The sequence below is a fragment of the Ambystoma mexicanum genome, chromosome 1p (assembly GCF_040938575.1).
Source record: "Ambystoma mexicanum isolate Mex_15411 chromosome 1p, UKY_AmexF1_1, whole genome shotgun sequence".
In the NCBI taxonomy this organism is placed as follows: domain Eukaryota; kingdom Metazoa; phylum Chordata; class Amphibia; order Caudata; family Ambystomatidae; genus Ambystoma; species Ambystoma mexicanum.
Genome location: NC_090921.1, coordinates 188777054 through 188798608, shown reverse-complemented (window position 1 = coordinate 188798608; position 21555 = coordinate 188777054). Strand labels below are relative to the sequence as shown.

The 21555-nt window shown below is 48.8% G+C and overlaps 1 protein-coding gene across 1 annotated transcript in view; it reads right to left on the bottom strand.

Annotated features, from left to right (window-relative positions):
* Positions 1–4787: 4787 nt before the first annotated feature.
* The window catches only part of CYB5D1 (cytochrome b5 domain containing 1), a 136949-nt gene continuing 120181 nt past the window's right edge, over positions 4788–21555 (bottom strand). The window contains exon 4 of the mRNA XM_069646285.1: positions 4788–7942. Coding sequence (XP_069502386.1) covers positions 7712–7942 — 231 coding nt within the window. The 3' untranslated portion in view covers positions 4788–7711. The remainder of the gene's footprint in view (positions 7943–21555) is intronic.

Here is a 21555-nt window from a genome sequence, read left to right as displayed (position 1 = left end):
TACTGCTACCAAAGTGTGACAACTGCTATCAAAGGTCTCCCCCATCTCCACACCCCTCGCCGCCTCCCCATCCAGCTCTGCCACCTGTTCCTCCATTCTTTGCAACAAAGCTAGGAGTCTCTTACGCATCCCTAGTGTCACGGATAAACACTGCCCTCTCACAGTCGTCTTGAAGGCCTCCCACAACACTCCCCTAGACTCCACGAGCCCTCATTTAACTCGAAGTATGATCTTATCCCTTCTCAGAGTTCCCCCACAAACGCCCCATCCTGTAACACTTCCCTCTGAAAACGCCACAACCACCGCGGGGGCCTCTCTATGAACCCAAATAGTGTGACCACTAAGGGGGAATGGTCCGACAAAGTGCGCCCTAAGTATCTTGTCTCCCCAAAATGCTGACAATGATCTCTCCCCGTTATAATGTAATCCAACTGTGAATACGAGCCGTGCGCCCCCGAATAGTAGGAATAAGCCCATTCCTCACCATGCTTCTCCCTCCACAAGTCAAGGTCCTGCATTATCCCATGAAGCGACCCCGCCATATACTTCTTAGGTCCCCTAAGAAGTATATGGCGGGGTCGCTTCATGGGATATGTATCCCCTGTCTTTTCAGAAACTCCCCCACTCTCCACCTCTTCTAGTAGTTCCCAAATACCCAGACATTCCATTACCCAATTGTCAAGTCTCCAAGCCTACCCATCTAGACTATTGGTGATATCACTCACGTTATCCCCTCCCCTCTCCCAGGACCCCTAATATCCGCCCTCAGGTTTACCCTTACCTTCCCCTCACACCATGTGTCTGCTGCGTCCAACCTTACCTCTCTTCCTTGTTCCCAACTCCCCTTCTTGCACCTATCCCCAACTTGGCGCTTTAGTCCCGACCAGAACCCCCAACCCCTCCCCCCCACCCTCTCTCGTCTCCCCTCTCCCCTCCCTCCCACCCCACCTCCCCCAACCCCCCACCATCCTCCAATCCCCATAACTTTCAGACATAAACCCCCCCCCCGAGTTGCACTCCACCACTCCCTCCTTCTCCATAACTGTAGACCCATTGACCCACTCAACCCCCCCATTCGCTACTCCCACGGGGCCAGCGGTCAACACCGTTGTTTGGACTGGGGGGGGTCCATCACCTCCCCCATACCACCCCTCCAATCTAATACCCCTCCAGGTCATCACCTGCTCACTCCGAAACAGCCCACCCCTGTAATACAGACCCCCCTCCCTTTCAGTACCCCACTTCACCCACATTCTTCCGAGTCTGGTCCCGCCGACCCCTTAGACCCCCCAGCCTGAAGATCCATCTTATGCGACCTCGTATCTAACCAGTCCCAGACCTTTCTGGGGGATGTAAAAAACCAAGACTCCCCACCCCCCCGCCAACACCTTAAGCTTTGCCGGAAAGAACATCATATATTTTAAATTGAGTTCCCGCAGACAGCTACTGACAGCATCGTAAGATCTCCTCTGACGCTGCACCTCCAGCGTGAAGTCTGGAAAAATTCTCAACTTTGCATTACCAATTGCTTAGTGACCCTCTCTGCGGGCATCCTGTATAATCGCGTCCTGATCCCAAAAGTTCATAATTTTGGCCACCATTACCCTCGGTGGGGCACCCGGTGGGAGGGGGGGGCTCCCCGGGACCCTATTGGCCCTCTCCACAGTGAAAAGGTTGGATAAGCCTTTGATCCCTAGTACTTTTAGGATCAAATTTTCCACAAATATTTCCGCACTGGGACCCTCTTCTCTTTCCAGAATCCCAACCAAGCAAATGTTGCACCGCCTAGAGCGGCCCTCCGCGTCTTCCGCCCTAGCTTCTAGTACTCGAGTTGCCCCTACCAGGCCTGACACCTGATTTTTAAGCTTTTGGACATCATCCTCCACCGTACTGACCCTCTGCTCCACTTCAGTTACTCTCTCACATACCTTGCGAAGGTCAGCTCTCACCAGGGAGACATCCACCCTCACCTCTTTGATACTTTCTTGAAGGGTGCTCCTGGAGACCTGTATCGCTTCCATTATTGAGTCCAAAGTCACTGTGCCTCCCTCCCCCCCTGAAGATGCATCCGCAACCTGCTGATCCAGTCCGGCCTGTCCCTGTGGCCTATCCTTCGCAGCTGCATATTTGTCTATTCGTTGCTGGCTTTTCCCCATGTTGGCCTCAAATCCCGCAGCTCTGTGCCCTGCCAGCGTCCAATGGCTAGTACTGCTTAGCGTCTACTGTGACCCCCAAAAATGTCTCTGCCAGACTTCCCCCGTATTCAAAATTCCGCTCTCTACCACACGATTCCAATTCACCAGGACCCCTGCTCCAGGGGGGCCTCCAGCTCCAGTTCCTGTAAAGAATGTTGCCGTAATCTACAACACCGGATCCCCTCGATTGGTTCTGAATCCGGTCCCCTGCCCCTCTTCTCCTCCTCTACTATGCCCCCACTGCAGTGCCTGGGGGACAGCCACTGCCTCCCTCCTACCGTGTCTTTAGCAGGCGTCGCTCCCACCCACCATGTACTCTTGGCCTCAGGACAGCTCCACCGGCCCTGAGACAAGATGCAACGCTTATGTTGCTACCGCCCTGGCCACGCTCCACAGCCTCTCCACCACTCCTGGGGTGCCAGCCTGCGCTCTGTGTTCTCCACCACGCCAGCGGGCTCCTCAGCCACCCACGGCTGCACCGTTACCTTCCCGCTCAGTGCGGGCCGCCACACTCTCCATCACCGTTGCCTCTGCAGCTCGCTCCTCCTCTCCGGGGGTGGACGTCTCCACTGTCGGGGAGGGAGAGGCCTCCTCAAACGCCGCTCCCCCGTCCACCCGCACCTCGTTTACAACCACGGGGGAGCCTCACATCCAAGCCCCTCACCGCTGCTGCAACTCGGCGTGCCTCGGCTCTCTTTCCTCTCTGGAGCCAAGCCTGCTCTCCATCCGCCGGTCCGGGCCTGTAGCGTCCCTCCTCCACTCTCGATCGCTGGGCGGGCTGCTCTCCTCCTCCTCCTCCTCCTCACTGTGCTGCCGGGGCCATCTTGAGAGCTCCTTCCCGCCACACAGCAAAGTTTTCTGCGGGCCGCAGGACCGCTTCCCCACTGCAGGTACACACTTATCCCCTTCACTCGGATCTCTTTACCTGGGTTTTATTTTAATACCGGATTACAACAGGATTCCTATGGTGGCACGGGAGCTCCGAAGACTTACATGCGCACCATTCGGCAGTTGGCTACGCCCCCAGGAGTCTCCTGTTCATTATGACCTTGCTTCTGCTGAACCACACTGATCGGTGACTCCTTGCACATGCATGCAAAATGTTCTCTCCGTCTGCACTTAATGCATTCCGCATTCTTCGATGGACAGAAGACACTGTTCGCTGTATGTCTGGGATTTCCACACCTAAGACATTTGTGCTCCCACCATTCCTTCTTCGGCACAGGTGGTCTTCTTTGGCCCATCGCATATACCTCTTGCCCCCCACGTTTCTCCACGTTCATTTCCTTCATATGCTGAGTCGTTTGTTCAATACTTCTAGTGATTTCCACTGCCTGCTCCAATGTCATATCCTTTGCTAATAGCTTCTACTGCACCCTGCGGTTGTTTGTGCACCTTACCAATTGATCTCGAATCAGAGAGTTTGTCAAAGTCCCAAATTCGCAAGTCAGTACAAAACGTTACTTATTCTTCTAACCAAATTGAGTAGTTCTTGATTAAGCCACCTGTCACCCCTACAGGGAGAGGACGTTAAGATACGCAGACAGTGCTGCCCCATGAGACTAACAGCAGGCACACATGCAGGCTAAGAGAACGACTCTAACCTAGTGCATAACACGTACCGCACAGTTCTAGTTCGTTCAATTTGAGGCTACCCTGTTAAAAGCATTCAGGGACCCCTTCTCAATCCGAGGTGACCTACCTCAAGAGAGACTGTCGTTGAAGAAAACTCTTCACAATTTTAACTAACTTGTATTTGCACCTGCCTACCCAGAGAAAATCCAATAAAATTAATGTTTATCTTCATCTGGGGGGCAGCCAACACATGCCAAAGCCAAAGCGGTGGAGCATGTGTCTTTTAGCACAACACAAGTGCATTAAGAGACTATTCGGAAAGCGCAATTAGGCATATTGGCTTTTCTTTGTCAAACCCTCTACAATCGATAGGACTGTGTTGTTATTATTAGTGTGAAAGGCAGAATAGCTCTGCCATGACCAGTCTATTATTACTCTGTTTCTTTAAAAAAAAAAAAAAGAAATTCGTAGCAATGGTGGCCCTGTCTGCAAGGATTAACTGTATCTCTAATAACTGTGTCATATAACTCCGAGCGTAAACTTCCTGCTCATTAAACTTGCAATGGAAGCATTGTTTCGTAGTGAGCCTCTTTTACTTGCTTTGCCGGCAAAGCTCCTATTGTTTACTGTATCCTAGCAACTGATCCCCTTCATTCTGATTCTGTAGATGTTCGTGACGCGTTGCGTAGCTGAGCAACGCCTCACAATGATTGATAGATAATTCAGGGCTTGCGTATGCGTCGCGTGTGGCCTTATTTTACAATTTCCTGGACTTCACCCCCCCATCCCTTCCATACGGGATGCGCCCCCCTCACCTGGAAGCTCTTGCCCTTTCTGGCTGCGGTGCCTGTTCTCTCACCACACCTCGCACTTGCCGGCTGCGAGTCTGCTCTTCTCTCGCCAACTTCTGTTTTGCTGACAGCCAGTCACTGTTCTCGTTCCGCCCACTTACAGCAATCTCTGGGAATGGACCATCCTCATCGCCACTGATGCGAGGTACGACATGACCAGAGTGAGTAGAAGAACTTAATGTTTATTAAGTTACAGAGAGAGAGCAACAGGAACCCAGCCCAGCCCTTCTCCAACCACCATGTGTTCCAGAGCCCACTAGGGTTCTGGAACATCTGTTAGAACATAAACAAAGTACAGCACAAAAAGCATAGAACATAACAAAAGGCTTTTTTCACACTTCACTATGACTCCTAATGCTTTGTTATGCCTATGTCATGCCTTGATATGCCATGGAATGATTTGCTATATATGGCTTCAAGATTGCCTGCATCCCTCACCAACCTACCCATCAAGGTATTGCCTGACTACTCCCCACATTAACACACTCAAATTCTACCTTTCAACACACAATACACACACAAACCTAGGCACACTTACTTGGCAATTGCACACCTCTTCCAACAGACATAAAACAAAAGAAAACTGCACCCCTACTACCAACTTACAAACCACAGACCCAGGCAAACGTCCTAGCATCACAGACAGACGGAATGCAAATGTCTCTATGTTCTCGACACAGAATACCTTGAAAGAGATCTGCACGCAGAGATCATGGTTCTTTTGGTCTTTACGCATCAATGCAAATGCAAAGTTATATTGCATTTTCCCTCTCTCCACACTAATCTTTACAACTCCCCTCTCTTTTAGAGTGCCTGGAGACCATAAAAATGGCAGAGGAGCAAGGTAGGAATCCAAGTAACATAAAATAACATATAGGCAACTGAGAAGAAAAAGAAATATATGTGCTTACGGTCTGTGAGTCCATGCGCAGTGATTCTGTCTCAGCGCAGGGTGTGTTCGAGGAACAATGCAATACACGGACTGTGGACTAGACGCTAAATCAAAACATATGGCTGTGACAGGGATCAGGCGTTCGTGAAAAGCAGTATTCAGATAAAAACACACAATCAGAGCAGTGAGAGTCAGTTCCCAATGAATTTGCCAGGCAGCTGCCATGACTCTCCTGCATGACCCTAATATGGTGGATAAACAAACTAATCCAATGGAATATTCCTCTCACCTAGAGTTAAGGAAGAGTTGTAGTTGCCCACAAGGGAAAGTGGTGGGCATACAGGGTCAGTGCCAAGTAAAGCCAGTAAAAACCAGGTAGAATGGGCCAGCCAGAGCCCTAATGTCCTCAATCACCCCATTATGCATATTATGAAAGGTAGCTAGTTTCCACTAACTTGGTGGGAAGAGTCAGCATCCTTGGGAGCTGGTGAGAGCGATGTGCTGGAGAGATGTAGGAGGAGGTGAGAGCAATGAGGGAAGAAAGGAAGAGGTTCGAAAAGCAAGACCACAGGATTGAGAACTAGAGGAGGAAGAATAAAAGCTGAAGGAGGTGGTAGAGGACCAAGACCAGGAGGAAAGGGGGCACAAGCTAGTGTGTAATTACCCACAGAGTCCCCTGGCAGCAGAGCCAGGCACTAAGAAGAGAATCAATGCCAAGGCAAAGGAGCTTTGGACCGCATCTGGTAAGGACCAGTCAGAAAGTAAGAGGAAGGCTGCTGAAGTGAGTCAGGAATGCTATATGTAAAAAGTGATACCAGAAAGGTAGGATTGGGTTCAGGCTAATGCATCAGTGGCCAGTTCATCCGTATGGCCCTAGAGTTAGTACACAGGTTGGAGGGAGAAAACTGTATACAGATCAACCCAAGTATGTGAGGGTGATGCCTACCCGAATTGTCCCAGGAAGGGTCAGCCACACAAAGGAGAATGCTAAGGTACGATGGACAACTAGGCACCTGCACTTTCCACAAGTTCCACTAGGCAGAATAGGCAAGGCTAGAGTGGACTCCTTGAGTGAGGAGACGACTATGCACTGCCACTCTAGACTCATTCGTACACTAGTGATCCAATGATCACTGAAGGCCATCTACTGTCCTAGGTGACTATGTGGCCAAGGAAGAGCCAACAACCTAAGACCATAGTATCAGAGAACCAGACCACACCATGACAACGAGAAGGGTGCAGATGTCCTTCTTCTGAAGAATGCAAGGCATCTTTGTGGATACTGTCCATGGGTGATCAATCCTTCATGGACCCATTAGAGTAGGGCCTGAACTTGTTTGTACTCAGGACACTAGGTCATTCCAGGATAGGAAATACACTGTTTTTGTCTCCCCATTCTTGATCCTTGTTTGATTAGTGAAAACTCCCCTCATTTGTTGAGTTCAAAAGTGATTAGGTCCCACAGACAGTCTCATAAACCAGACCTGAGCTCCATATGGGCTATTGAAGCAGATGGGTTGTTGGTAGATGGGATAGCAGATTTTGGAGAGGAAGCCTTTTCAATTTTGTGGCTTATAACCAGGTTGCCCAGAGGGGTACATCAGTTTTGTTAACCATGGAGATATACAATCTATTTGTATTTGTAAATACAGGCTGTGCAAAATCTTTGAACTGTGGTCTCCAGGTGTTCTGTGCCTCCCTCGTCAGGAGAACATTCAAATTAGAAAAGATTTTTATTGTAAAAAAGTAAGACGTGTAGGCCTTCCAAATGCTTGCTTCTTAACCAATATCACTATGTTTGGCATTGTAAAAAGATTGGTATAACTTTGCTGATGACTCAACTCTGAACCCTAAATATATTGTGTAGAGGTAGACGAAGGAGATATCTCTTAATTAGCAGCAATAGGTGATACAGTCATGCATATAGGCCACCACTGGATGGACACATTCAGTATTTGAATTAGAGAAACTGTCCAAAGGATCAAATCAACCCACCCATTGGCGATCCATGAACAGTAAAGAAAGTCCATGTAAGGAGGTTGCACCTCAACTCCATATCTTGGAAGAGGATTAGCCACAAGTTGCTTTGTAATACGAAGAATGTGTATTATGAAACTCCTAGCAGACATTTAAGTCATAATGTGTAATCATTCATTGACACCAACTTATAGTGTATAGCTCATGTTGAAGCTATATATTTAAAACTCAGTCAAGTCATCATTAAAGTACAGGTATAGGTATGGCATGTACTCGGCTGCGTCCATGCGGAGCTCATAGAACTCCTCATCTTCATCATGCACTCCATTTTCTTCGAGGGTCTTGTCCATGTCAAGGTTTGTGCCTTTGTACTTCCAAGTATAACTGGCAGCATGGGAATTGTAGGGCAAGTAACGCTGCAGAATCTCTGTAATGGTCTCCTCGTTACACACCTGGAGAAGGAACAAAGACATTTAACCCCAGGCAGTCACACTTCAAAGATGCTGTATTCGAAAAATCCAGGTGAGGGCATGGGCAAATGAATTGTACATTCTTTAAAAATACTCAAGTATTTCTCCCTTTGGCTCTCAAACATAATATCTCTGTCAACACACATCAACTCCAGCCCATAGACACCACAACTATATACTATTATGTGTTGGCCCTTTCATGAGAAAACACCATATTTAGGGTCCAGAGCTGAATTGGCTCCAACCCACTTACTCCAAATATAGAAATGTGGATGGTGTGACAAGATCACCTGCCTAACCTTAGGGACCGACAGTGGGATGGTCCAAAGGCTTTAGTCCAGCCCCAAGCTAGTGGAAGCTTGACCCGGATGATGGATACAAGGGATCTCCAGACCACCTCCACTGAGAATTCGCATAAAGGTAATGAGCAGTCACTGAACATACTCCCCAACACCATTGGTCACCATAGAAAGAGGTTCAGGCCAAACCCCAAGAGGATACCTCTCATCCCACTATTGCTACTCCAAGGGAGCCCTTCCAACTCCCTAGCAAGACCCAAACACGAGTGTAGAAGAACAAGTTACTTACCCATGGTAACGTTATTTCGACTGGATGTTCCTCCCACGTATTCCTCATATTATATTTCCATAACCAGCTTCTGCTGCTTTGGAATTTTTTTTCCAGCAGAGGGCGCTGCACGTCTATGCCTGAAAGAGCGAAGACTGCAATCACATGGAAAATTCTACTGTGATGTTGGTTGTGAGGGGCGATGAGGAATACATGGGAGGAACATCCAGTCGAAAGAACCTTACCATTGTTAAGTAACTTGTTCTTCAAATGGATGGTGTCCTCCCACGTATTCCTCATCTTATGATAAACTCCCAAAGCAGTGTATGTATTTCTGGAGGAGTAACTTTATAGGCCCCTGTGCACAGAATGTAGATCTGCGAAGAATAAGAATAAACCTTCCCGGCTTGAGGAAGAGTCCACATTATGGTGTTTGGTAAAAGTGGGTACGGATGACCATGTGGCTGTCACACAAATATCTTTAATTGGGACATCCCTCTGTAAAGCAGAGGAGGAAGGCATGCCCCTGGTCGAATGAGCTCTTAGACCCTCAGGAGGATCCTTTCCAGCTAATCTGGCAGCATTCAGATATTCCTAAAATGATCTATCTTGATAAGGTTCGTTTTGAAATTGCCATACCTAACTTGTGGCCCGTGTAGCCAAAATTAAGTTGGTCATCCTGTCTTAGTTTAGACATCCTGGAGATGTAGAAACTGAGTGCACACCTTGGATCAAGCCTGTGCATCCTCTCCTCTTCCTTTCCAGGAGGAGGAGGATAAAATGAAGGTAACATTATTTTCTGTGTTAAATGGAACTCAGACACAATCTTAGGTAAGAAGGTAAGTTTAACCTCAAGGACCACCTTGTCCTTATTGAAGAATGTATAAGAAGGCTTGCAGGACAAGGCCTGAAGTTCACTCACTCTTCGGGCTGATGTGATGGCCACTAAAAGGATGGTCTTTAAAGTTAATAACCTTAAAGGACAGGAATGGATAGGCTCAAAAGGAACACACATTAGAAATTTCAACACCAAGTTGAGGTCCCAAATTGGGACTTGGGACGGGAGGAAATGTATTCGTCAGTCCTTTCAAGAATTGTATCACCAGTGGGATATTGAAGAAAGATACCTCTTCAGAGGAGCGCTTAATAACATAGAGCGCTGACAGAAACCCCTTAATTGTACCAACCTGGAGCCCCAGACTGTCCAGTTGTAATAGGAAGGATAACGTCATAGTTGTTACTGCATGTAAAAGGATCCTCATTCGTATCCCTGCACCAGCTGCAGAATTTGTTCCAATGGCAGCAGTACAAGCATTTTGTTGCTGGTCTTCAGACCGAAAGCAAAGTCTCCATTACGTCTTCCTTGAGGTCCCAATCTTGTATCTCAACCACTCAGAAACCATGCGTGAAGGTTGAGTGTCTTGACCTCTGGATGGAGAACCCAACCTCTCCCTCTCGAGTCTAGAGAGGAGAGAGAGAGGAAGGAGAGAGAGAGAGATGAAGGAGAGACTCGAGTCTAGAGAGAGGAAGGAGAGAGAGAGAGAGAGATGAAGGAGAGAGATGAAGGAGAGAGAGAGAGGAAAGAGAGAGAGAGGAAAGAGAGAGAGAGAGAGGAAAGGGAGAGAGAGAGAGAGAGGAGAGAAAGGAAAGAGAGAGAGAGGAAAGGGAGAGAACGAGAGAGAGGAGAGAGAGAGGAAGGAGAGAGAGAGGAAAGAGAGAGAAGAAAGAGAAGAAGAGAGGGAGAGCGGGAAAGAGAGAGAAGAGGGGGAGAGAGGGAGAGAGCTCCCTTTGTAGAAGACGTATTGGAGGGCAGATGGACATGTCCAGAAGGTCCAGGTACCATGTCCTCCTGGCCCAATCCACATCAATTAGGATTATGGATTGCCTGAACCTCCTGATGACTTGAGGAATGGCGGGGACTGGAGGAAACGCGTACAGGGGTGGAAACTCCCAGTCCAATATGAACACGTCCCCTAGAGCTCCTCTTAGGGGATATTCCCTTGAGCAGTACTGCTCGCACCTCCGGTTGACACTGGTCACAAACAGATCCACTTGAGGGTGAAGATGTCATGTCCCAACACACTCACCCATCCATCCAACCCCACTCCTCAGTCCCTCCACACTCACCCATCCAGCCCCATTCCTCAGTCCTTCTCACGTACCCAGCGGTAGGGGCAGCAGTACAGCCGGAGGCGGGGTTTCCCAACTGGTGGCTCGGGATCCCTGCAACCATTTCCGTGTTGGCGGTTGCCGTGGCGACTCCACGCGAGGCGGCGCTACACAGCCCCTTGGAAACCCTCCGGTCACGTGACCAGAAGACGACAGCAACATCACGTAGGACATACCCAGTTCTTTTCCTCGTCGCGGGTCACGTGACACGCTGCCCACGGTCACGAGACCGGCGTCATGTGACACTCTCGCGTTTCAAAAGGCTCGAACAGACGCGGAAGCAACGCTTCACAGCTGCTTCTTTGGAGGACTGTTTGGCATCTGGTTTTTCTTGCTTCCCTAGTGTTATTCTCGACTACGGAACGTTGCTTGGACTGTCTTTGGATTATCCTCTACCTTGGCATTATCCCTGATCTTATGGACTACGACCCCTGGCTTGCTTACTGGATCTTGAACTGGTTCTCCCTGGTCTTGGTTTGAATTTCTGGTTACGACCTCAGACTGTTTTGGATTGCTCACGCATCACGTATCCTGATCACCACTCGCCTCAGGTGTGTTCTCAGAGTGCCACAAAACCTTCGCCAGCCTGCTGCTGCTGGTTACCCTCCTGCTTCCATCTTCAGGAGACCTCCCTGTTCCCATTAGGTAAGCTCCTGGGGCTAATCCTCGTCAAGAGAAAGTACTCTCTCTGTCACTGTATAACCTAACCTTCTTGCCTTGCAGCGCTCAGGGTGTCCTTCCGGTGTTCCCGGTTCCAGGCTGACAACACTCTACACCTGTGGCCTCAAAGATTGCAAGGGTAGTAAGTTTTTACTTTTACCCGTGCGGTTCTTGGGGACGGAGGTATCTTATTTCTGCACGACCATCAAGATAGAACAGAAGATCTCTTGAAGGACTTCCTGAGCTAGCTCCCACTCGTGGGAGACTATGCGCTGCCTGCTCAGAGCGTTCACCGCGGTATTCTTCACTCCGGCTAGGTGAACTGCTCATAGGGATATTCCGTGCTAGTCTGATTGCCCTCAGCTCCAAAAGGCTGATCTGTAGTTTGGACTTGGATGGAGACTGCTGATTGTCGTTGGTATGTGCGCCCACCCTGTGAGTGAGGCGTCCCTTACTACCTTTATCTCCGGCCATGGCTTCCAAAAAGGTTCTCCCTTCAGAATGTTGTCTTCAAAGGCCCACCACAGGAGATCCTGTGCAACCCTGCTTGGAACCTGAAGGAGATCTGCCATCCTGCCTGAGAATTTAGACCATTGAGTCCTGAGAGCACACTGGAGAGATCTCATTCTCAGGCGCACCTCTGGCACCAGAAAAAAGGCAAGATGCCATGAGGCCGAGCAACCTCAGAAAGTCGAAGGCCAGGAGACGCTGAGCATTGGAATTTGGTAACCATCTGCATAATGTCTTGAGCCCTCACTTCTGGTGGAGAGGCTTTTCCCAGGAATGCATCCAGGACTGTTCCAATGAATTGGAGCTTTTGAGATGGTATCATTTGGGACGTCTTGAAGTTGAGGACAAAGCCCAGTCTGTGGAGAGAATGACAGGTGTAGCTGAGATGTTCCAGGGCCTGTTCAGGGAAACTGGCCCTGATGAGCTAATTATCCTGGTAGGGGTAGACGTGAATCCCCCTTCTCGTGAGACTTGCTGCCACCACCGCCATCAACTTGGTGAAAACCCTCAGGGCGGAGGCAGCCCAAATGGCAGAACTCGAAATGGATAATGAGAACCGCCAATGGTACGGTTTGTGCTTGTGATGGATTGGCACATGAAAGTAAGCATCCTGAAGGTCCAATGATACCACCCAGTCCTGAAGCTGGAGGGCCTGAAGGATTTGAGAAAGGGTAACCATCTTGAACTTGTCCTTCCTGAGGAATTTGTTTAAGTCTCTTAAGTCCAAAATGGGTCCAAAATGGGTCTCAATCCTCCGTCCTTCTTGGGAATTAGGAAGTACCAACCCTTGTTCCTCTCCGCTACAGGTACTGGTCCTATAGCACCTTTCTCTAGCAGGGTAACGATTTCCTGCATAAGGAGCGGTTCTGGAGCTTTGAGAGCTGTTCCCCAGTGGATGACTCTGAGGCATTTTTGAATCGGGAAGGCAGTAACCTTGGGCAACTGTTTCCAATGCCCATGCATCTGAAGTAATGTCTCACCATTCTTTCAGAAGCAGTAAGAGTCTGCTTCCCACCGGGGTCTTGTGAACTAAGGCCTCAGAGAGGTTTTGAGGTGACTGGAGCAGTGGCTGATGGTAAAGTAGCCGCTGCCTGGGCGGTCTTAGTCCCTATTCCCTGTCCACAACGGCGGAAACTTTTTTGACCTCTTTGATTCGACAATCCTCTCCCCCTTCCAACTGAGGAGTAAAAGCAAAAGTACATACCCCTCCAAGGTGTCCCGGTGGGGCGGTTTTGTCGCTGTCTAATAGCAGCACCAAGGGATTTGGCTAATGCTTTGGAGGTCTGCAATTTCTCCAGGCTTTTGTCAGCCTTGCTACCAAATAAATGTGTGCCGTCAAAGGGCATGTTAATAAGTCTGGATTGCACATCTGGAGCAAAATCAGACATTAACCAGGCAAATCTGCGCATTACTGTATTAGTCGCCAATGACCTGCTGATGCTGTCAGCAGTGTGGAGACCTGTCTGGAAGGATTTGTACATTGTGTCCTTCCCATCCTTGACTAGATTTAAAAATGTGTCTCTTTTGTCCCCTTCGGGGATATGCTCAGCCACCATTGCTATACATTCCCAAATTGTGTAAGTGAACCTGGCCAACGTGCAGATAGCATTCACTGAGTTTAGGGCCATACTCCCTGCAGAGAAAACTTTCTTGGCCAAAGCGCTGTAACGCTTGTCATCTCTGTCTGGGGTAATAGTTGGGTATGCATTTTGTTTTGAGGTGGATCTGGCAGGCTGCGCTACTAAAGTTACAAGAGTCTGATATTTCGTCAATTAAATGTGGTCACTACTGGACGCCCTCTATATAGATGTTAGCTTTTTATTTACTGCCGGAATTAACTTTGGCGCCTCCCAAATTGTATTTTCCTTGCCTTTGCAGAGCCACATGAAAGGGAAGAATATGATCCTCCTGGGGTCCTTTATCTAGGATATCTGTAAGACCATCCTACTCCTATATTGGTGTGGGTCTTTCCCACCCTATGTATTCCACTAACCTGGACATTAAATGTCTGCATGACCCGTCTGTATGGTGAGTAGGATCAGCTCTCCCAAATTCTAAATCTGGGGACGTATCTAGTCCACTTGTATTTTGCAGGCAATCCTGTAGATTTGTAATCCTCGATTCCTCTGAGATGAAGGATTCAGGGACCCCAGGTGTTCCATATTGTAGGCCAAAGGGATGTGTATCGTGATTAAAATATAGTGGTGTATATGATAGTGGTGTATATGTCTTTTCAGTAATCCTAAATGGCATCGATGGTGGCGTGGAAAGTTGACACCGTCGACTGCTTCAACGCTTGCAGTGTCGAGGACGTTTTAGGCCCAATGAGGATCGGCCTGATGGCGTTGATGACTTCTTCCTCAAAGGAGATTTGTCTCGACTCGAGGGATCCTTTGACCGCTTGAGGATATTATTTCTTGCCTCCTGGGGCCGAGAGCGCACAGGTTTTTCCCTTATTTCTTTTCTTGCCGAGTTTTTTGGCCTGGGCATGGATTTCATAAGTCTTCGAGGGGATCAAGGCCGCATTCTTGAATACTTTCATCATTTTTACTTTGAATTTTTCCCACTCAGCCGGAGAGGCCGATTTTGTCAGGCTTTTGACCATTCTGAGGAGGAACTCCATGATGACGAAGACAGTGACCTATGGTCCCGTTTCTTCGAAAGCTGCGAAGATGACGAGTGGTGAGAACCACTGCGTTATTTTGATCTTTTTGTCTTCTTTCAACGAGGAGAAATATTTCTCGACTCATCTGAAGACTGTCTTTTCGACAGAGTTGTCGATGGTGATTTAGACCTACCTGCCGCTAGTTTTCCTCTTAGCTCTTTCAGGGCTTTCGCCGTCATCGATAGGCAGGCCTTACAGTCAAAAGGTACTGTGAGAGGAGCACTGGCACCACAGACACACCTGATGGGGGTCCTTAAGGGACATCTTCGTCCCACAGTCCTGGCACTTCGTACACCCCGATCTCGGAGTTGAAGACGCCGAAGACGATGCCATTCTAATGATTTTTATCGAAGATTCCTGTAGGGAACCAAAGTTTACTGTATCAAAGCAATGGCTTTTAGGGAAAAACGGAACTGAAGCCAACAGTCGCTGGGCATGCTTTATATCATCGATGACGTCGACATCGAGATGGAGGCCTCTGAAAGACATCGAGTTCACAGGCATCGACGCACAGTGCCCTCTGCTGGAAAGCTTTTTCCGAAGCAGCTGAAGCTAGATATGGAAATTTCATAAGATGAGGAATACATGGGAGGACACAATCCATTCGAAATGCCTTTCGTTTGAAGGGAACATTGTTGCAACCTTCTGAATTCATCAGCAAGTGTGGAAATACATCTCTCTTCTGCCCCATTGTCAAAGGAAGCATTTGAGAGCATGAGTCAGACTAGCATAGACCTCGGGATTTCCACAGATCCCAAGTTGCACTCAATATACAAACAGAATTAAAAAAAAGGAAAGTTACACACATTATTTGCAAGAAGTAGAAAACAAACCATCGACTGGATGGATGGGGAGCAGATCCCGGACATTGACAAAAAGAGGCGTAGGTAGCGCAGCGCCCAACTCTAAAAGGCAGCACGCAGGCCCACTGACTCATATTGGCCCACCAACGGAATAACTGAGCACAAGCACAGCTGCAACGATCCTTAAAGCGAGACACCGGAGACGTATATCCTTCTACCATCAGTAGTTCTTAGGGTATATATACCCGTCCGTAGGGCACTAGAAGACCGATGCACGGTCCAACGGAGAAGAAACAGGAATGTCGTAACGAGGGAAACCTCGCTGGACCTGTTCTAAGTTTGGGGAGTTCAAAGTTAACGGGGGGAGGGAAAATGGGAGTTGGCACTACAGCTGGGAATCAAAACCGGGAAACACCAAGGCCACATGTAAATCTCACGTACAGCATACCAACAGCACAGCCTCATCTGATGCCAGACACGAATGCCCGACCACCCAATACCCATGGCTGAAAAAATAAAAGTTATGACATGGAACGTTAGAGGCATGAATAGCTTTGTCAAGCAACGCCGCATCCACGCATACTAAAAAGTCCCAAAATTGGGATTGCCATGCTCCAAGAGACTCATTTGAACGCGCAGAAACTGGAAGAAATAGCCAAGACATGGTGGGGAACCCTGATAGGGTCCTCCTATTCTTCCTATGCCAGGGGGGTCTTGATCTGGATTGACCCGACCATCCCCCTCAAGGTAACAAGCACCAAAACAGACAACGAGGGCAGGATGGCGCTAGTACATGGTACTATAGAGGGGAAAGAGCTATGCCTAATCAGCACCTACGCACCCAACCACGACAGCACCATGATATGGGGGGCAGACCACAATTGCACCCTCAATCCCCTAAAGGACAGATCAGATAACAAACACACCCGCCCTCCCCTCCCCCCCCGCCAAGCTATTAGCCTCACTAACACAACAGCTCCTACTCCAAGACTTGTGGAGGGAACAACACCCAGAACAACGCAAATACTCCTTTTACTCCCCACCGCATGCTGTCCACACTAGGCTGGACTACATATTCGTGAGCAAAGAACAACAAGCCATGTTTAGCGATGCACATTACCTGCCCAGGGTGCTGTCTGACCATTCCCCACTGGCAATTACCTGGGAAGTGGTCCCGCCTAGACCCCTGATGCCTACTTGGAGGCTCAGTGCCAAAGCCCTGCTTGACACCGCCTTCCGAGAGCATGTAAGAGATAGAACAGAGGAATACTGGCAGACGAACTTGAATAGTGTGAGACACGTAAGCACGGCTTGGGAGGCATACAAGGTGGTCATGAGAGGAGAAATTATCGCAGCGGTGGGAGGCGCCCAGAGATCCACTATAACCACATTAGAACGCACCGAGAGCGAGCTTGGCGAACTAGAAGGGAGGGCTAACTCAGCCCCAGAACTCTTGCAAAGGGAGACTGAACTCAGACAAACTTGCTTAACACACTGGAAGACCCTGGGGAAATTAAGCCATGCCAAACATACCGAGAGAACCCATGCCCTAGGAGATAAACCCGGGAAACTCTTAGCCTGGCTTTACAAGAGGGAAACCCCCCGGACACCCATTTGTCATATATGTAAATCAGACGGCACCACTGCACACATGCAAACAGAAATTAACTCGGCCTTCTCTGAGTATTACCAAAACCTCTATTCCAGTACCACGCCCCCTACCGATACCGAAATAGACGATGTCTTAGACATCATTAAACTGCCCAAATTAGACACACAGATGGCAGAAGCCCTGGACGAACCCATTACTCCCGATGAAGTACGGGTAACCATTAGATCTCTACCGTCCGGGAAATCCCCGGGCACGGGGGGCCTCCCGGGAGAGTTCTACAAGTCATACGAGGAGACCCTGGCCCCACTACTGGCCCAAGTGTTCAACGAGGCTTATGAAAGCGGTACCCTCCCCGACACCATGAGGGAAGCTGTTATTGTCCCCCTGCTGAAACCTGGCAAGGACTGAACAGACTGCGGCTCTTATAGGCCCCTCTCCATGTTAAACGTTGACAATAAGATCCTAACAGCCCTGCTAGCGAATAGATTGCGTAGAGTAGTTCCCCTACTGATCCACCAGGACCAAACAGGTTACGTGCCAGGGCGCTCCATCACCGAGAACCTGCTCAGGCTGCACCATGTCATATATAGTACCGAAAAAAGGCCCCAGAAGTACGCAGTCGCATCTCTAGATGCTACTAAGGCTTTCGATTCGGTACGGTGGAAGTGGCTATACGCCACCCTGGTGAAAATGGGGATAGGACCCGTCTTTTTGAAATGGACTCAACTAGCATACACCAATCCAACTGCCAGGGTTCGCACAAATAAAACATATTCCAACAAATGGCCCCTCCACAGAGGCACCCGCCAAGGATACCCACTGTCGCCCATGTTATATATTATCGCCAATGAACCGTGGCGGCTTACCTTAGGCAAGTATATGGAGATGGGGGCATTGAGATAGACGGCGTGACCAACCTTATCTCCATGTACGCTGACGAAACACTATTATATCTACATAATCCTGAACACCTCCTGCCCTATATCCTAGAGACCCTAGATGGATTCCACAGATATATACGGGGATCCAGATCAACAAGGATAAATCCTGCCTCTACCCTCTCGCTGCACTACAGAGTTACGGTACTGATACAAGAACAGGAGATCCCAACGTTCGACAAACTCAACGAAGCCACAGGGCTACCTATAGGACAGTTCTTGCTCCATAGAGCAGAGCAGTGGTGCAGGGAGTGAAGGACAGATGGCCCGAAACCACCAACCTGGCAACGGAGCACGAGATCATAGAAACCATGCTAGACACTGCCGAAAGGGGGCCACGAAACTTCGAGACTTTATGAAGCACTAATGGAGGGCACGACCAGAAACTAGCTCAAATGCAGGGCGAAGTGGGAACACGAACTGGGCTTAGAATTCGAAAATAAAGAATGGGGGAAAAGAACACACTACCACAAAAAAAATTCTAGAAACGCCCGCCTACAACTTATTTAGCTCTACATCCCTAATAGAGCATACCTCACTACAGAAGCCATATCAAAGTTCAAGGGTGCGGGAACCCAGGTATGCCCCAAATGCAACGAACCCAGGGCAGGGTTCGAATGACCCACATGAGGGTGGGAATGACCCACATGTTCTGGAGCTGCTCAGTGATACGAGGTTTCTGGGCGCAAGTGGAGGCACGAGTGGCAGGAGCGGGCATTGAAGTGGAAGTGCAAACCCCGGCGGCCTGCATCTTGGGCAGATACAAACACAGCAGAAAAAACAAACCTCTGAACAGACCTAAGGACCTAATTTACATAACAGTGAAAAGACGCATAGTCATGGGATGGAAGAGCCCCCAAAGTCCAAGCGAAGCACAGTGGTGGGGGGGACTTCACGAGATGGATAGCAGCCGAAACCAGAGCATGGGAAACCGCAATTCAAGAACAGAGGCTAGACACTAGCCAGGACCTGCACCGATGGATAGGGCTAATAGTGCCATTGCTCCATCCCAACGCGTCTGGCGCTACCTCAGATGAAGCGGATGGCCCAGACTCGAAAGCTGGCACAATGAGGACTGACGAATAGACAGTGGCCTTGGGGGAGGGAGGGGAGGGAGGGAAGGGAATTAAGTTGTTCGAATCTTGAATATCGCAGTGATGATGCTATAAGCTTGATTATAAGTTGTTAAAACCAATAAAGAAATTTAAAAAAAAAAAAGAAAGTAGAAAACAAACCATGTTCTCCCTTTAACGTTGTGGAGGGCAAGTACAAAGTTACCATTTCCCTGTGGCAAAATTGTTCCATTCATTTCAAACACTGTCCCTCGCTTACCAAATGCTTCCCCGACTTCGAATTACATGCTGAGAATATAGAGGAACCCAGTCCAAATCCGGTCATTCCAAAGAGGAGGGAAGGAGACCCAATACGTCTTGGGCAGTTTTAAACACCAAGATGGAGGAAGGCCTTGTTATAAGCTTTATAAAACCCTTTCAGCCCACCTGAAATGCTGCAATCACACACCAGCTGAGCCCACACTCTTCAGATGCAATTCATGCCCCTAAGCATGACCCAAAAGGTAGAGAGACCAGAGTATAAAAGTCAACTTGTTCCGTCAAAGATTGTGGGCGAGAGCCTTACCATCTGAAGAGGAAAGAGAGCAGGAAAAGGGGGAGAAAGAGTTACAAGACCTGAGGAGGAGTGAGGAGACCAGGTCCAGTAACTAGCCACGGAGACTAGGTAGGTTCCAGCACCCCAGATTGTCTTAGGAGAGACATCAGAAGTGGAAGGAGGTATGAGACGGTGCAATCTTTCTTAGGGACAGGGAGGTTAGGATAGTCATACCAAGGAGGGGATTGTTCTGCGGACCATGACACTGGAACAGGGAGGGAAGTAGTTAGCCGACAGTGAACTCCCCAAGCCTGTCCCAGAAACCCTGGGAAAATAACCTGGTGGTAAGATCCACATCTGTCTCAGACTTCTAGAAGAGAACCTAGGATTCTGCCTAGCCTTTCATATGTTAGTTAGCACAGGGGGACACCTATACAGATGCTCAAAGACATAGACCAGGGTATGTCTTGAGCCCTCACTTCTGGTGGAGAGGCTTTTCCCAGGAATGCATCCAGGACTGTTCCAATGAATTGGAGCTTTTGAGATGGTATCATTTGGGACGTCTTGAAGTTGAGGACAAAGCCCAGTCTGTGGAGAGAATGACAGGTGTAGCTGAGATGTTCCAGGGCCTGTTCAGGGAAACTGGCCCTGATGAGCTAATTATCCTGGTAGGGGTAGACGTGAATCCCCCTTCTCGTGAGACTTGCTGCCACCACCGCCATCAACTTGGTGAAAACCCTCAGGGCGGAGGCAGCCCAAATGGCAGAACTCGAAATGGATAATGAGAACCGCCAATGGTACGGTTTGTGCTTGTGATGGATTGGCACATGAAAGTAAGCATCCTGAAGGTCCAATGATACCACCCAGTCCTGAAGCTGGAGGGCCTGAAGGATTTGAGAAAGGGTAACCATCTTGAACTTGTCCTTCCTGAGGAATTTGTTTAAGTCTCTTAAGTCCAAAATGGGTCCAAAATGGGTCTCAATCCTCCGTCCTTCTTGGGAATTAGGAAGTACCAACCCTTGTTCCTCTCCGCTACAGGTACTGGTCCTATAGCACCTTTCTCTAGCAGGGTAACGATTTCCTGCATAAGGAGCGGTTCTGGAGCTTTGAGAGCTGTTCCCCAGTGGATGACTCTGAGGCATTTTTGAATCGGGAAGGCAGTAACCTTGGGCAACTGTTTCCAATGCCCATGCATCTGAAGTAATGTCTCACCATTCTTTCAGAAGCAGTAAGAGTCTGCTTCCCACCGGGGTCTTGTGAACTAAGGCCTCAGAGAGGTTTTGAGGTGACTGGAGCAGTGGCTGATGGTAAAGTAGCCGCTGCCTGGGCGGTCTTAGTCCCTATTCCCTGTCCACAACGGCGGAAACTTTTTTGACCTCTTTGATTCGACAATCCTCTCCCCCTTCCAACTGAGGAGTAAAAGCAAAAGTACATACCCCTCCAAGGTGTCCCGGTGGGGCGGTTTTGTCGCTGTCTAATAGCAGCACCAAGGGATTTGGCTAATGCTTTGGAGGTCTGCAATTTCTCCAGGCTTTTGTCAGCCTTGCTACCAAATAAATGTGTGCCGTCAAAGGGCATGTTAATAAGTCTGGATTGCACATCTGGAGCAAAATCAGACATTAACCAGGCAAATCTGCGCATTACTGTATTAGTCGCCAATGACCTGCTGATGCTGTCAGCAGTGTGGAGACCTGTCTGGAAGGATTTGTACATTGTGTCCTTCCCATCCTTGACTAGATTTAAAAATGTGTCTCTTTTGTCCCCTTCGGGGATATGCTCAGCCACCATTGCTATACATTCCCAAATTGTGTAAGTGAACCTGGCCAACGTGCAGATAGCATTCACTGAGTTTAGGGCCATACTCCCTGCAGAGAAAACTTTCTTGGCCAAAGCGCTGTAACGCTTGTCATCTCTGTCTGGGGTAATAGTTGGGTATGCATTTTGTTTTGAGGTGGATCTGGCAGGCTGCGCTACTAAAGTTACAAGAGTCTGATATTTCGTCAATTAAATGTGGTCACTACTGGACGCCCTCTATATAGATGTTAGCTTTTTATTTACTGCCG